General features: G+C 44.8%; 1 protein-coding gene across 1 annotated transcript in view; it reads right to left on the bottom strand.

The window, feature by feature from the left end:
* Nucleotides 1-17,838, bottom strand: part of Dnah6 (dynein axonemal heavy chain 6) — a 202,163-nt gene that overhangs the window by 8,400 nt on the left and 175,925 nt on the right. The window contains exons 65-71 of the mRNA XM_021164519.2: nt 17,055-17,215; nt 14,760-14,848; nt 12,688-12,834; nt 10,030-10,168; nt 8,266-8,385; nt 7,259-7,380; nt 2,360-2,489 (exon numbers count right to left, since the gene is read on the bottom strand). Coding sequence (XP_021020178.1) covers nt 2,360-2,489; nt 7,259-7,380; nt 8,266-8,385; nt 10,030-10,168; nt 12,688-12,834; nt 14,760-14,848; nt 17,055-17,215 — 908 coding nt within the window. The remainder of the gene's footprint in view (nt 1-2,359; nt 2,490-7,258; nt 7,381-8,265; nt 8,386-10,029; nt 10,169-12,687; nt 12,835-14,759; nt 14,849-17,054; nt 17,216-17,838) is intronic.

Here is a 17,838-nt window from a genome sequence, read left to right as displayed (position 1 = left end):
GCGGGTGCGTGCATGCCATGCCATGGCTGAGGGGAGGGCGTCAGAGGACAACTCCGAGGAGTCCATTCTCACCTTCCACCTTCCTGTGAGTTCTGGGGATTGAACATGAGTGCATCACAGGGGAGTCAGACTTGCCAGGTGAGCACTCTATTGAGCCAGAGCTTAAATTTGACATTTTATTCTTTATAAGTCTACCTGTGCTTTTGTAGAAGCAGTCACAAAAATAAGGCTTCGATTAATGGCGATCAGGGAAAATGTGTGTGTGTGTGTATGTGTGTGTGTGTGTGTGTGTGTGTGTGTGTGTGTGAGAGAGAGAGAGAGAGAGAGAGAGATATTAAATTAGTATTTCACTTGTTGTCATGGCTCTTGTCACCCTCTGTGACTGTTTGAACTACATGGTCTTTGGCTTGGACACAGGTGGGTAAATTGAAGGAGACACTGGCTGGGATGCTGTGGAAGAATAAGCGTGCATGAGTGCATGTACCAGACGGAGGAAAGAGCAGCCTGCTCCCTGTTGGGGTAATCATGGGGAGGAGGTGAGAGGAAAGCGGGTAAGGCAAAGGTCAGAGTGACTGGAAGCAGCAGGTCTGGGTGAGTCAGTCTGACAGTGGGCATGGAGGTGGGGCTGGGGAGATGGATCAGTGGGTAACGGTGCTTGCTGATGAGCCTCCCGACCCGAGTTCCATCCCTGAAACACACAGAGAAAAGGGGGAGAACCGACTCGCACAGGTTGTCCTCTGACTCCACACGAGATACAGTGTCTTTGGTAGAACGAGAGGCGGAGCTCTGAATACCTCTGTAGCAAATGTTACTCAGAAAGGTGGTGGCTCAGCCAGCCAGTGACATTCCAGAGACCAGAAGTTGGGTGCCCAGTTAACCCACCCCACCCCTTCAGGAACATGACTGTAAGTCTTGTTCTTCCCTGTAGAGCTCCTAGAGAGGAGGCTGAGAGAGACATAAGAGTTTATCCCAACCACTGAGCATCACTCACAGACAACTGGTGTGTGCTTCCTACCCCTTAGTCCTACAAGATGGAGGGCCAGATGAGCCACATGGGATAGAATGAAGGAAGGAATTGCATTTCCCTCACACATCTGTGGAGAGTGTGAGAGCATAAGAGGCTCTAAGACGCACCATACACAGACTAGACTCCTTCCTAGGCATTCACAGTTCGGCTGCTGGAGGGACATCACTCAGCAGGGGGTGGGTCAGCCTGATTTCTCTGGGTCACAGAGCTCTGGTTACAGGAGTCCTATCATTTCCCTCAGGGGAGATTCTAAATCCACCTTCTTCTGTAGAGCCGACCAGAGCCCCTGTCCCCTCAGATGAGGCAGATGGCCTGCTTCTCGTTTCACTGGAAACGCATGAGCTCCACCAGGAGTGGAGAAGAAGCTGGCTTCCCATTGCACACTCTAAGAGTGAACTTTATGAAGCATGGAGGAAAAATCTCGTCAGCATCGATGGGGCTCTGGAGAAAGCCCTCTGCCTCCAACGCCCGTCATTCTTGCTCCATTTCTTTCTCCCACCATGCTTATTGAGAAGAAACTGCTCCCTAATTAAATGGCAGTTTTCTTCAACAGTAACAGAGCTCCCTGCCCAGGGGACATTCCGTGTTTGGGGCCCGGCCCTTGTGTTTTGGGGAGTGACGGGATTATTCTTGGGTCGCATGGCTTCTTTTGGTCTGGCATCCTTTGGGGTATTGCCTGGACTCTGCTGTGGTCCTTTTCTCTACCTCATTCTGCTTTCCCTTGTCACGCCTTCACTTTCAACCATGAACAAATGCTCTAGGGACTCAAACATACTGTCAGCCTCAGGGAAGGGGGAGAGTAGCTCTTTTGTGATCACTTGGAAAAATTCCCTAAGGTTAAAGTAACTTAGCTATTTGTCCTAAATGAAGAAAAATACTTAGGTGGCATCTAGAATGGGATTCTAATAAAACCTTAAACAATGTGGGAATTGTCTTCATCTGCACTGTCCGAGACTCAAGCACTTAAAATGCTCAGTGCAGCAGAGGGCTCAGTGTGGGATTTACTTAAGGTTAACAAGCTGCCACATGTGGCCAGAAGCTACTGTCTTGGATGGCACAGGTCCAGAGCCTTTAGAGTCAGCGCTCAGAGCAAAGCCTGGCTAGAGTCATGTGGCATGTAAGCCAGGATGCTCCTCGTGGTCCCTGCAGGTGGAATGTCAGGGTGTGGTCCGTCTCTAGACATAAAGGGAGAACCCCATGCTAGGCGAGCTCAATGGGGAAAGCAAAACCTATGGGAAGAATTAAGCCTCGACATCTGCTTATGATTTAGCTTTCTGAGTTATTCCTCAGGGACCTGTCACAGGCAGATAGATGCCAGCAAGTGTTTATTACCTGGAACTCTGGTCTGGATAGAAGCCACAAGCTCCTGGACAATTTCATCATTGCTTTTGCCCTGGCCGCCAGAGAAGGACCTTGGCTGGACCTCAAGGATGGTGGTGATCAGAGTGTTGGTCTCTTTGTACTGCAGAGGTGGTAAGAGAGAGAGCAGGGAAGACGGAGTCAAGATAACGTTTGCTGCGTGTATCGTTTCCATAGAGGAATAAGGGACATTTCCAGAAACAAAGGTGTTAATTCAACCATGGTATGAATACAATATGAGAGTATTCTCCTAATCAAACTAAAAAAAAATTACATTAGAAAATTGTGTGTGTGTGTGTGTGTGTATGTGCACACATATGCTGTGGCATGTGAGTGGAGATCGGAGGACATCTTGCAGGAGTCAGTTCTTCCACAAGGAAGGAGTTCCACCTTGTGGATTGGTATCATGTCCTTAGGCTTGGTGGCAGCAACCAAGCCTATCTACTGAGTCATCTCGCCAGCTCTCTCTCAATCAAAATCTAAGTGTACAGTATTGTTGATTGCATACACAACGCTGTTCTCCAGACCTATCCATCTTTCTTGACCTGAGACCTTATGCTCATATATTAGAGAGGAAGGCAAAGGCTTCTTCCTCATCAATAAGCATCTGACTGACTGCGTCCAGCACAGAGGCAATCAGAGGGCTTGGCCTGCAACTCTAGCTTGGGCTCATAAAATTAGCAGAGGATTTCAGCTCCATCTTTCCTGGCCTCTGTGCCAGGAAATGACACGTGGTCTCCCATGGAGCTCTAGATAGAACATGGATGTGGGCATCCCTGAGCTTGGGCCGGAAGTGCAGCAAGTTTCCACTTTAACTGCCTGTGTCTTTAGGGCATCTTCTTCCTTTCTTTCTTCCCCTACAGACTAGAACAACCTTTCCAGTAGAGTGACAGGCCCAGCAGCTGTGGGAACACAGGGCTGCTGCTGCTGCTTCTACACGGTTCTTCAGGGGAGCATCTTTCAGCAGCAAATGGCTCCAAGGGGTGATTGTCAGGCACAAAGAGGGACCTCATCCAGCTGACAAAGTGGCTCTGAGCAGAATTTGATACATGGGGTGGCTGCCTTACTGTCTTTTTGTTGTTGTTGCTGTTGTTGCTGTTGTTGTTGTTTTGAGACAGGGTTTCTCTGTATAGCCCTGGCTGTCCTGGAACTCACTCTGTAGACCAGGCTGGCCTCGAACTCAGAAATCCACCTGCCTCTGCCTCCTGAGGGCTGGGATTAAAGGTGTGCGCTACCACGCCCGGCCTGCCTTACTGTCTTGATTGGTTGTTACCTGGTTGTTCTTCATAGAAACATTCAAGTTTATTCTCAGAACAGTTTACTTCTTCCTCATGTCCATCTCAATTCTAGAAACTGACATTTTGGCAATGCACTGGGGTGACAAAGCCGGGCTCAGACAGCAGAGGAGGCTGTTGCCGCACACTTACAGATTTGCCCCCTTCCTGTCCTAGTCAGTCCTTTACTAGTTTCTGCTAAACACTTATTTAAATATAACTTGCTAAGTGTAGGAAGAAATCTTGTGTTAAGACCACTGTGGTGGTTTGAATATGCTTGGCCCAGGAAATGGCACTATTAGGAGGTATGGCCTTGTCAGAGAAAATGTGTCACTGTGGGTGTGTGCTTTAAGACCCTTGTCCTAGCTGTCTAGAATTCAGTATTCTCCTAGCAGCCTTCAGATGAAGATGTAGAACTCTCAGCTTTGCTTGCACCATGCCTGCCCGGATGCTGCCATGCTCCCACCTTGATGATAACGGACTGAAACTCTGAACCTGTAAACCAGCTCCAATTAAATGCTGTCCTTTATAAGAGTTGCCTTGGTCATGGTGTCTGTTCACAGCAGTAAAACCCTAACTAAGACAACCACATTGCTTAAGTGGCACAGTTACTCAACCTAAGCAGAGCATGCTACTTTCCACTTTGATACAAAGATTTTCTCTAGCTAAAGGCAACTTGCAAACAGATGGAAGACAGATTTCAAACTTCTTCCTTCCTAAAAACAGGAGTTAAAAAACTCTCACATGAAAGAAGGCCTTCTGGTATCTGGAGAAGAAAACCGCTCTTCCAGGGGGATCTGGTAGAAAGAGACCTTGTTAAAATACAATAGTCTTGTGGGGTGTGGTGTGCCTCTAATCCCAGGACTTGGTAGGCAGATGCAGTCAGATCTCTGTGAGTTCAAGGCTAACCTGGTCTACACAGTGAGTTCCAGGACAGCCATGGGCTATGTAGAGAGACACTGTCTCAAAAAACCCAAATATTCAAGTCTTTCCATGGAAGAACACATTTCTACCAAATGCTCAACCCTGAAAACGTATATATATCAGTGACATCATGCAGACTGAGCAGACTGCATTCATGTATTTAGGAACACATGCACACGCACGTGCACATGCACACACACAAACCACCACCACCATCACCAATTAAAGAAAAGAGACCATGAATTTGAAAGAGAGCAAGAGGACATCAGAGGGCTGAGAGGGAGGAAAAAGAATGGAGGGATACATTATTCTCTTATAATCTACGATAACAACAACAGACACAAAGCTCTGCATCCTGCTCTGACCTGCCACACCCTTTAGCCATTCTCTCCTTGTTTGACTCCCTGTGTGTGACACAATACCAAGCCACTAAGTTTTTGCATTTCTTTGGGCTTCATTTGTCACCGGTGTCACACAAAGCCTCTTCGAAATCTGTAAACTTTTCTCCTGTGAATCGGTACTAAGAATGCCAGCTCAGTTCCGTGGCTCAGCTGGAACCCCGAGAGAGTGGAGATGGCACCGTGTTTTTCCTGTGCAGGTGGCATCTTGTCTCTTATGCACATGGGCATCTGTTTGTCTCTCCCTTGCTCTTAGTGCTTCCCATGGCAGTTGAGCTTCCCCTCTATGGTGGCTGGGGAGGGTTTGGGAGTATCAGGGGAAAGAAAGATTAACTGCAGATACGACATCCCAGGTGCCAATGATTCTGGAGGACCCTTCCCGAAACTCAGCATTTGCATATACTGTGCTATGCATCTCTGTACTTCTTGGACCAACTAGAGTTGCAGAGGAAGGAGGAGCAGCCTTTGGTCAGCTTGGGTCACATGTCCACCTCCGTGCATTAGATTATGGGTATCTGTGGTTTGCTTGCACGTTTGTGCACTCTGTGCATGCACGTCTGAGGAGGCCAGCAGAGGGCATTGAATCCCCTGGAACTGGAGTTACAGATGGAGGTAAGCTGCCATGTGGGTGCTGGGAATTGAACCCAAGTCCTCTGGAAGAATAGCCAGTGCTTTTAACTGCTGAGCTATCTCTCCAATTTCCATCTTATCAGACTTCTATGGAAGTAAAGGGGGCAATTGTTCAAAGGGAAGTGGCTGCATTGATAATCCAGAACTGTTGAAGAAGGAAAGCTGTAGAGAAGAACAGGCCTGGGACTCGTTACACATCTGCTCTCGTAGTCATTCTGAAACCAATGAAAAACACAGACATCTCCTCGTCTGGTTTACAGTGCTGCATGGGGTGGGAGGGCAGCTTTATCCCTCTTGAAGAGGAGGCTGGGCAAGCCCTCCAATGCTCTCTTTTCCTTATCCTTTCCCCCCTCTTCCCTGTTCTCTCCACCTTTTAGGACAATCAGAGGTCAGAGCAGAGTAAATAGAAAGTTTAGCCACAAGTGTATTTGCCTGAAAGCAGAATGAGAGAAACAGGACACATCATTTCATGCCCACTGAAAGGAGCAGGACTATTGTTGGCAAACATGAAATGAGATTTCTGGAGAGTCCAGTGTTGTTAGATTCCTTGATTCTGAGGTAAACTTTACCTTCTAACCTGTATATGGGCAAAACTTAAATTGAAAAAAAAAACAAAAAAACAAACAATGGCTATCTCTCTGCCCAGACACATTCAGGGAGAATCTCACCCTTGAGCATTAGAGATGTCTGGAACCCTCAGAGACACAGCTCTGCTCTTTACGGATGCCTGAGATGGCATGACGAAAGTGGGCCAGGTGAGCTGTGCCCAGGGTCAGGAGGGGCTCTCAGATGCTAAGAGACTTCAGATCACTCTCAGATAAGAGTCATCATCAGAAGATCTCGACAGAGGAGTACAATAATCCACCATACTCTTTGGAGTAGGGGTTCTCAACCTGCTTAATGCTGTGACCCCTTAATACACTTCCTCGTGTTGTGATGTCCCCCAACCATAAAAGTATTTTCACTGCTACTTCATATATGTAATTTTGCTACTGCTATAGATCCTAATGTAAATATCTGTTTTCTGATGGTCTTAGGTGACCCCTGTGAAGGGTCCGTTTGACCTCCAAAGGGGTGGAAACCCCTGTGTTGATCACTGCTGCTTTGAAGCCAGTGCTGTGGTCTGGTACATCGGCTACTTTGAGAAAGTAAGGTTAGTTTTCTTCCTTGGATTCGTGCACACAGGATCTGAATGCAAGGGCTGAGAAGAGATACTTAGGGCATTTATAACTGTACTGCTCTGATCTAAGCGTGCATATCCATGACCTTTGTGTAACATGAGCCAAATATGTCCAGGGTGGGGGAAAAGGGAAGGGAAAACACACACACACACACACACACACACACACACACACACACACACACGCCTTAGGATTCTGTGAAGGCTGTGTCCAGCTTTACTGATTTTTCTTGGGCATCAGAGGGTACCATCTTCATTTTTTCAGGGTATGGAGCCCAGAAGGATTCTGGTCACTGCTGGAAGATCAGTCTCATTAAAGACTGCAAAGGCGCCAGGCTGAATTGAAACCATTGTTGAAAGAAAGGTTAGCCAGTATTTCCTGAAGGCATTATAGTCCACAGAGGAGGACTGTTTTGAGTTTATATACACAATATAAATTTGTATTTTAAACAGAAAGACCACATACCTGAAAAACAAGGTTAGCATTTTCATGCATTCCAAAGATTTCTGGATCATCTATCAAAGGTAGATCTTCAATGTACTCCTTAAACTCTTGGAGGCTGTCAGCCAAGGGGGCAAAATAGATGCCTGCCATTAAAAATCACAAAAGACAAATGTGAATCAAGTGGATCAGCACTGCCTGGCTTGCTTTTTAGTTCAATTAAAAAATTATCTGTATGTGTGAGTCTTTTGAGTGCATGTGCCTTGGGAGCCAGAAAGAGGGTGTTGGGTTCCTTGGAGGTGGAATTACATACAGGAAATTGTGTACCACCCAACATGGGTGCTGGGAACAGAACACATGTCCTCTCCAAGGGTAGTCTGTGCTCTTAACCACTCAGCCATTGTTCCAGCCCCATAGTTTCACTGAGTTTTCTTGAGGCCATGAGCATCAGAGAGTAGTAACATGCCTGAAGGATGATGGACACCGTTGGAAGTGAGTCTCACTAAGGGATCCAGATTTCTGCTCATCTTAGAAACTGTCTTTGCATTGGTTTGGTATACAGATTCTAGTCCCTCAAATCAAAGGCCACATTTGCAAAATGTTGAAATATAGGGCCACTGCCCTTTCCCTGATGATGACAAGACACACAGTTGACTTGAAGCAACCCGGCCACAGGGGTGTTTGTGAACTTTTGCACTAGGATCCTTTCTTCTAAGCGACTGACACCCGTGGCCATCCATCTACCTACTGTCTGACTCAGAATGAGTTACCTCCAGTTCTCAACCCTTAGTACTCAATATTTGGTGGTGGAAGTGCTCTCTAATGATATTAAAAATACACTAGCACAGAGCTCTGAAAGTGCATTTAGATAGAATACAATCAAGTTTAATGCAGAGTTAATTTACAGCGTTGTGTTCTTTCTCTCAAACCAGCTTTGACAGCCAAACATGGGGATGCGATGGAGCTGTGAAGATGGACAGAGTCTGAGGCTTCTTGGGAAGGGATTTTTTTCCCCCATAAAAGCCCTTTACCTGAGTCAGAGTATGTATAATCATCATCCAATGTTTCAGGAGAGAAAAATCTTTTCAAGACAGTTCGAAGGCATCTCTGATCCCAGGTGTCTGTCACTCTCCCCCCGTAGGTGATCTCACCTGAAAGGGAGCTTGCATTTTAAAACATATTTTTACATTAATAAACACACCTGAATTCTAATACATTTATTTATATGCACATTTAGTTGGTATCAAAAGTAGTTGCCATGTCCCTTTAAGATAAGTCAAGTTTTAAAAAGCAGAATGTGTATGCTACCCTAATTATTTTATTTTATTTTTTAAAAATTATTATGTGTATGTTTGTGATTTTTGTATGAGTTTAGATGCACTGTGTGCATGCAGGAGCCCACAGAGGCCTGAAGAGGGCGTCAGATCACATGGAAGTGATGCTACAGGCAGTCCTGAATGCCTATGCCGGTGCTGGGACTTGACCCTGGATCCTCGGCAAAAGCAGCTATTAGCTGCTAAGCCACCTCTTCAGTTCTAGAATTCTTCTTTATTTCTTTCAACAACAGAAACGAAAGCCATTGGGCTTCACTTCCCATTTCCTTTGTTTCAGAATGTTCCTGAGTCTTGACCTCCCCCAGCGACTATCAGTTTCTAAAATGCTCTCACTGTTGGACTCACTGAGTAAAACAGCACCTCACATTTGTAGGAAGATGGTCGATTTATACACACCTCATAAATGATTGCTGCCAAGCCAGGAAGTTGAAAAGATGGATCCCAAGTGAAAGAGAGAGCTTGCCTGTCAGAGATCATGTCAGAGGGAATGCAAAGTTATGGCTGCACTGTCTCTCTCCCCAGGGATTTGCCACCTGGTGTACTTCAGTGTTCTTCCAAAAAACCCGAGCAGGAAGGGACCGTGGTGAATGACTTTTGATGTTGATATAATGCCTTGGGAAGATTCTAGATTCATTGACACACTTCTGTATTTATTACCATAGTGTTCCCAGTAGGATTTCATGTATGGAAATTGTCGAGGTTGATGTAAGACTTTCGCATATTGACTCACGTTAAATATTTAACGTATGCCCGGGGCTCAGGAGATGGGTGCTAGTAAAGTGTCTGCTGTACCTGGATGAGAAGCTGGGTGTGGATCCCCGGCCTCTATGTAAAAGCCAGGCCTGATGGCTATATTTCCAGCACCTGGGGGAGGGCAGGGAAAGGCAGGTTCCCGGGGTGCACTAGCCAGTCAGCCTAGCCAAATAGGTGAGCTCCAGGTTCAGTGAGAGACCCTGCCTCAAAAAGGTGGAAACCTACCAGTGGCCACATCCCAAACAAAAATGTCTTCCCCAGATCTGCATAGGGGGAGTAGGAGGGAGAAGAGGAAGGGAGATGTGATCAAGATACATTGGATATATATATGAAAATTTCAAAGGACAATAAAAAAATAAGGTGAAGAGTAATTGATCAATACACTATGCTTACTTCTAGATTTCACATGTACACACATGTACAATCACACACACGGGTATGTACACACATCACTCTCACAATACACATACACACGCATACAAATGATGTCTGGAGTTATTGCTATTGTTGAGAAATGTCTTCCTAATTTTCTATGTGCAGATATTTGCATGATGTGTTTATCACTATTGTACGCTCACAGTGGGGACGTCAGTTGTCACTGCCAACGTTAAATACTGGGGGTGAACACAGACTTCACAGGGGCCAGAGAGATATAAGTCAACAGCTCTGCTCCACGGCCAGACGCCCTGGCCATGTGCACATACTGACCAGTAATGTAAATTAGTGCGTCCCAGGGGATCTTTCCTTCGTGACAGTAAAGGTTGAGGTTCAGTAAGGCGCATTCTCTATCACTGTCATTAAATTCATAGCAGATATTCCAGCCAAGGGGGCCAAACTTCTTTCTCTCCTAGAATGGAGAATGAAAATATCCTGAGATAAAATTGACGAACTTAATTTTGTTTAATGACAAAGAAGTTAATTTTTAGTATTATTGTATTGAAAAAGAGATGTTTTCATTAATGATGGGCATCTCCATACTGCACCCAGTTAAAAACATTTGGTTCAGTTTCAGCCAGGTTTTTACCAAGCAGGCCAAACACGTCTTCATTTAATAGCCCCCATGTTTCTAAAAGAGAATCTGTTTTTCTTTTAGATTTGGCAGATCTACCAAAAAAAAAAAAAAAATCTGTTCTGCAGGGTAAAACAAAACATTTCAAATAAGGGGAAAAATTCCACCTAGAGTTTGGCATAAAAATATACTTTAATTATGAAAGAGAAGGGGAAACGGGGGTGGGGATGGGGAGAGAGAATCCTTGCCTTAGTTTTATTTCTATCACCACAACAAAGTGTTCTGACAGAAAGCAACTTAAGGGAGATAGGGTTTATTTGTATTTCTAACTCCAGGTTACAGTTCGTTACTACGGGGAGGCCATGGCAGCAGGAACTTGAGGTGACTGGTCTCATCACATGTGTAGGCAAGAGCAGAGAGAATACTCAACTCATTTCCTTTACGCAACTCGAGACCCAAGCCTGGGGAATGGTGCCCCCAATAGTGGGCTGGACCTTCCCGCATCTATTAGGAATCAAGACAGTCTCCCATAGATGTGTCTTGAGGCCAAGCTGACCTTGACAACCCCTCACTGAGACTCTCAAGCACCACAGCACGCTCCCTTGCTGTTTTAAGGAGCTTGGCTCTACCTTGTTGTCATGGCAGATGATGCTGGCCAACCACTGACTTCTCCATGGTGACATGAAAAAATTACAGACAACTGAAATTGGTAGACATAATCAGAATCTTCATGTCCTTACTTCCCATTGTAAGATCACCCTTCCCTTTATTATTTTTATTGTCCCCTCCACCCAATTTCTTAATTTCAAACTGATGAAACATTTCAACTGGGTTAGAAGTTGGTCCCATGATCTCTCCTGTAGATCCAACTTTTACTAAATGTTATACTACCTCACGCCCTGGCTGCTTTTGGTAGTGGCAACAGAGGCTCTGTCTATGATCTCTTCAGACCATTTGGTTTAACTGTTTTGTTTATTTAGTCCATATTGTCCACCATTATCCACCCCTTTCCCTCCAGTAGAGCACACAGAATTGAAAACCAGGAAGCCAGTCTAATCAAAAGTGCCTAGAGATCAGCAAAGAGTCAAGAATTCAAGGACAAGCTGCAACAGACTAAGTAATGTGTGGAACAGATGGAAGGAAACCAATGCTGGTTTGAAAGTTATCTCACAGAAGGTTTCAGGCTCTGGTCACAGGTAAGGAGGAGTCTCTTTTTTTTTTTTTTTTAATTTTTTTTTATTAGGTATTTTCCTCAATTACATTTCCAATGCTATCCAAAAAGTCCCCAATACACTCCCCCCCCCAGTCCCTCACCCACCCACCCCCACCCCTTGGCCCTGGCATTCCCCTGTACTGGGGCATATAAAGTTGGCAAGTCCAATGGGCCTCTCTTTCCAGTGATGGCCGACTAGGCCATCTTTTGATACAAATGCAGCTAGAGTCAAGAGCTCTGGGGTACTGGTTAGTTCATAATAATGATCCACCTATGGGGTTGCAGTTCCCTTTAGCTCCTTGGGTACTTTCTCTAGCTCCTCCATTGGGGGCCCTGTGATCCATCCAATAGCTGACTGTGAGCATCCACTTCTGTGTTTGCTAGGCCCCGGCATTGTCTCACAAGAGACAGCTATATCTGGGTCCTTTCAGCAAAATCTTGCTAGTGTATGCAAAGGAGGAGTCTCTTAAAGGTCATAAAACTCATCCAAAAGAGCAGGTAGGAGTAGATGAACACAAGGAAAATAAATGAACCAAACCGTAGATGGCGACATGCACCTGTTGTCTCAGTAGTGGGGAGGCAAAGACAGAGGGCTGCAAATTCAAGGAAAGTCCAGGCTGTGTGGTAAATTTGAGCATAGAGATTGAGCCTCAAGACAATAACCAACAAAAGAAATCAGGTGAACTTGAAGATTAGCAAAATATATGTGGGTGAAAAGAGAATAAAAATGTTCTTGGAGTTTTCATTGTAGGGGACGCCGATGTTGGGACTCAATTCTGGAAGGGAAGCAGGTTAGGGGTGTGAGGCAGAGATGAGCTGTTGAACTGGACCTTGTATGTTCACCTGGGCGACGGTGTTCCTCAGGAAAGAGGCAGAGCTGTGAGCCGCTGAGGCAAGGAAGCTGGTGGCTGAGCTAAATGAACTCTGGTTCCAACACAGGAGGGGCCCTTCCAGTTTCAGGATGCCTTCTTCAATTTTTCACTTGCATCTTAACTAGTGACACATTTCTATCAGAGAACACTTCCTTACTGCTGTTGAAAAGACCCATGTGAGGTACACACACACACACACACACACACACACACACACACACACACGAATAGGAATAAGAAAATCATTAAAAAAGACAGACTAGAGAGTGTACCTGAATAATTGCGTGGAAGAAACAAATGCCAAATATTAGTTTTCTCCATTGCATTCCAAGTATGTTTTCTTCAAAAAACGAAGGTGTCATTTCAGTAAAGGCTCGCCTGATATTTGCACGCAAGCCTTTTGGAGGCTCATTAGTTACCTGGATATAGAAACAGCATACATGGCAGAGAGGGTGATTTTTATAGAAATGCATTATTTCTGGATAGCACATGTAGACTGAAGACATTGAGATATGGATAACTAATATCCATGGGGGCATTCCCTGTGGTCTCTTTCTCTCTCTCTCTCTGTACGTGCTTATGTGTACATGTATGTGTGCTCAGGGCCTGAATGTGCTCAGGAGAGTGTTAGAAAGCCTATTTCTCCCCATCTTATTTGTTTGAGACAGTCTCTCACTGACCCTGCTGCTAAGGCTAGAGATTGGCAAGCCCTAGTAATTCTTTTTTTTTTAATTTTTAATATTTTTATTACATATTTTCCTCAATTACATTTCCAATGCTATCCCAAAAGTCCCCCATAGCGCCCCCCACTTCCCTACCCACCCATTCCCATTCTTTTGGCCCTGGCATTCCCCTATATTGGGGCATATAAAGTTTGCAAGTCCAATGGGCCTCTCTTTCCAGTGATGGCCGACTAGGCCATCTTTCAATACATATGCAGCTAGAGACAAGAGCTCCGGGGTTCTGGTTAGTACATCATGTTGTTCCAACAATAGGGTTGCAGATCCCTTTAGCTCCTTGGGTACTTTCTCTAGCTTCTCCATTGGGAGCCCTGTGATACATCCAATAGCTGACTGTGAACATCCACTCCTGTGTTTGCTAGGCCCCGGCATCGTCTCACAAGAGACAGCTATATTTGGGTCCTTTCAGCAAAATCTTGCTAGTGTATGCAATGGTGTCAGCGTTTAGAAGCTGATTATGGGATGGATCCCTGGATATGGCAGTCTCTAAATGGTCCATCCTTTCATCACAGCTACGAACTTTGTCTCTGTAACTCCTTCCCTGGGTGTTTTGTTCCCAATTCTAAGAAGGTGCACAGTGTCCACACTTTGGTCTTCATTCTTCTTGAGTTTCATGCGTTTAGCAAATTGTATCTTATATCTTGGGTATCCTAAGTTTTGGGCTAATATCCACTTATCAGTGAATACATATTGTGTGAGTTCTTTTGTGATTGTGTTACTTCACTCAAGATGATGCCCTCCAGGTCCATCCATTTGGCTAGGAATTTCATAAATTCATTCTTTTTAATAGCTGAGTAGTACCTAGTAATTCTCTTATCTCTACTCTCCTTACCCCTGGGGCTACAGGCATATATGTTATAACTGACTTTTTATATGGGTGCTGGGGATTTGAACCTCACGTCTTTGTGTTTGTGCACCAAGTGCTATTACTCACTGAACCATCTTCTTAGTACCCCTACTTTTTGTCTTGTTCAACCACACTCCATGGAGAACAGAGCCTAGTAGGTTCCTCAGAACTATCATGGTTGAAACACCATCACAAAACAACAGATATTTCCATTTGGAGGTCTTTCTCCCCATAAAATATAAGCTAGAGAGCTTAGTAAGTGTCCATCGGATTTTGTGGTCATCTCAAAATGCAGAACTGTCCTGTATACTTTGTTCCACGATCTCCCATGATGTGAGGGAAGAGAGGAAAGAGAGGAAAGAGGCATCTCTGGTTTTCCATATACAGAGATTTCCCTTTTCCTGAAACTCACAGCTCTTCCTGAAACCCAGCAGCTGGAGGCCTTCCTGTCTGAGACAGTCCCTTAGCTCCAGGAGTGGCCCATTCTCACCACTCCATGCATGTAGCATTTTCTTGCAGAGGGGAAGAGCCAGAATTGTTGAATGGCCAATAGGCCAGTATATGCAAAAGAAGAGCTTGTCTTGGGAAATCACTTCCCTTCCTGCTCTCATTTGAAAGAATTATTACCATCTTCCACCATCCCACCCCGGCCACATAGTCTCCTACATGGCTCTATGCAAAGTCTGTGATGCTTGGAGCCCCTGGGTGGATATTCAGAGATGAACTCGCTCACAGTCTAGTTATATTCATACATTACCTTGACAGAATTCTGAAGGACTGTCACAGGAAATGTGGAACAAGGCATAGAGCTTAGAAAAAGCCGGAAAGTGTCCTTGATTGTCTGATCTGTTTAAAACAAAGCAAAACAGAGGGAAGGAAAATTATAGCTTGTAGGAGTAGTGTGTGTGTGTGTGTGTGTGTGTGTGTGTGTGTGTGTGTGTTTTACAAGAAGACGTTATTCTAGGGAAGGAAAACAATACTATAACAGCCATTGAAAGACTCAGTTCATAAATTTCCAGTATATCATAAAGTGGTGTTTGAGGATAAAGGTGTGAGTAGTCCATCTTGAGACTTCCTGTCAGCCGGGCTGGGCACATTTCAATAAAGAAACTAGACACAGCAATAAAAACATTTCATATGTGTGTGTGTACATGTGTATATATATATATATATATATATATATATAGGTTCTTTGAGAATTTTATGTGTGTTTTGATCATTTTCAGCCCCTCCCCAAACTCCTCCCAGAACCCCTTGAGTCTTATTATTATTTTTTGTTTGTTAGTTGTTGCTCTTGTTTTGAGGCATGGTTTCTCTGTGTAGCCCTGATTGTCCTGGAACTCACTCTGTAGACCAGGCAGGCCTAGAACTCATAAGCGATCCTCCTGCCTCTGCCTCCGCCTCCCTAGTACTGGGGTTAAAAGTGTGCGCCACAGCTGCTCCCCTGTCTTTGTTTGTTTGTTTAACAAAAATCTCAACCTTTCGATTTTACCAATGAAGAGTTGGGAGTCAGCTGCTGGGAGGAAAGCCTGCCAGCTCAGAGAGACAGAGAAAAGCACCCATTGGGCCTTTCTCCTCAGCAACGCCCTTCTCTCACTGTGCCTCAGAAATCTCCGTCAGACTTCTACTTCCTGTGCATCTCTATCCATCATCCTGACTCCCTCTTACTCTCTGTATTTTTTTTTTCTCAATCCTATGTTCACTTCCTGTCAACTGGTTGCTTGCTCTGCCTCTTCACCTATGGTTGACTTTATTTAACTGTGTTTACAATATTCAAGCAGAAAGCGCTTGAATTAAAGGTGTGTGCTAAGGCTGGGCCACACCACAACTAAAAACAGGGCTTTCTAGTAAATAACACAATATCGGGGCTCACAGTGTGATCAAATATACTTAATACTTAAAAAAAAAAAACCTATCAGGTCCACTTCTGCTGCCCAAATACTTGTGGATGTGTGGCCTTCCAGTGAAGCATGGCCAACTTAGCAGGGGCTACGCTCAGTGAAGACCAACTCTCCTCGCCCCAGCAGCTATCAATTGCCCACAGCTCCTCAGCTAGGAGTGGGACTTCATGCCTACCTCTAATCAGTCTGCTAAAGCAGTGCTGGCAAGAAGCTGAAGGAGCCCTACCTACCACCAGGAACTGCTTCTGTGATGCTGGACCCTGACCTGTAGCGAAGACCTTGTCATTATCACTGGAGGTGAAGTCCCTTCCCTCTCACTCCTTCCATTTAAATGTGTAGGGATGGCATTGGGGATGAGGGGCCTTTCAGAAATGGTGACTTAGTGAGCAGGGCAGCTGGGTACTCTCCATAGGCAGCAGTGAGGGAACGAGACAAGAGTCATGTAGCTCTTCTTTCTCTCAAAGCTTGCTATAGTTGGCAAAGACCCAGAGAAAGGGTCCTGGATACACTAGGCCATTTGGTATTCTCCCCATGGCCTCCTGGTTCTGTGGTTTGTTTGTTTGAGACCTGGCTACTATGTAGACCTGGCTTGCTTTGAACTCACAGAGATCCACTTGCCTCTGCCTCCTGAGTACTGAGCACCACCACACCAGGTCATGTAGGTAGGATGTCTTGTAGCCCAGGATGGCCTTGAGCTACTTTGGCTACTTTCCATGTAGCCAATGATGACTTTGCATTTCTGCCTTTGCTGCCTTTTCTTGTCAAGAACAGGGATTCCAGCCAGGGGACACAACACTGAGCTCTGCACTTTTATGTTACAGGGTGAGATTTAAAGTCTTTCCTTGATGCAAGACTGCTTCTCTACTTCTTTTGATCACAGCTATAGGACACATTTCAAGTTCAGATGGCTTCCCATAGGACATTTTGTGAAGCAAACTACTCAGTGGATCATTCCTTTACTGGGAGTCCAAAGGCCTATTTCTGAATCCTGACTGTGGATCTTTACCTAACCTCCCAATTGTTCAAATTTTTCTTTTCAAGAGGAAAAAGCATGAGGTCTATAATGGAGACTTGCCATGAGACTGTCTGGACGGGAAAGGCTGTGTGAGGATGGCGCGCGCCACTCCTTGGAAGCTATGTGCACAACTTACTTGGATCGGTGAAGGTTTTGATCAGCTCTTCCATTGCCAGCATCCAAGAAACGGCAAGATGGCAGTTCTGCAGAAATACCCAGTTTCCGGTTTTCATTGCGTCCTTGATCATCTTCTCAGCAATGGGGCCCTGCCCTTGTCCCAGAGAAATCGACTGCACTCTGGATGGAACAACAACAGGGGAAGACTTTCTTGCAATATAAATAATCTTAATTAATTTTAAATTTACATTTATTTATATTCTCTGTACGCATGTGGTGTTTGTGTGTCATATGTATGTGCACGGGTGCTTAGGTTCCATGGTGTACATATGGAAGTCAGGAAATAATTACAGGAGCCAATTCTCTCTACCATGCGGGACTCAAGGACTGAATTTAGGTCATCAAGCTTGCCTGGAAATGTCTTTGCTCAGTGAGTTTTAGACTCACTGCATAGTTCAGGTTGGCCGTGGATTTGAAATTCTCTTCCTTCACCTCCTGAGTGGTAGGATTACAGAATGAGACTTAGCTTGTCAATCTTTTAAATTATCTCTCTTTTTGATATTTCATTTAAGAAATATTTCCATATCAAATGATGTTACCTATATTAATACTCTATTTTATCATGTTGTCTACCATGTTTTATCTACCAGTACTAGGATCAACTTACATGCACAAGATGAGGTTTAGGTTGAAGTTTGTTTTATGTGTATGGCCAGCCCACTGTCTAATGACTACCTATCAAAATGATTACTCCTTTTTTAAAATATTGTTCTAAAGCATTACTTTCATCATAAATAATGTCC

The sequence above is a fragment of the Mus caroli genome, unplaced genomic scaffold (genome assembly GCF_978045245.1).
Source record: "Mus caroli unplaced genomic scaffold, Mus_caroli_1 scaffold_7, whole genome shotgun sequence".
In the NCBI taxonomy this organism is placed as follows: domain Eukaryota; kingdom Metazoa; phylum Chordata; class Mammalia; order Rodentia; family Muridae; genus Mus; species Mus caroli.
Note: the sequence above shows the minus strand (reverse complement) of the source record. Positions and strands in the feature narration are given on the sequence as shown.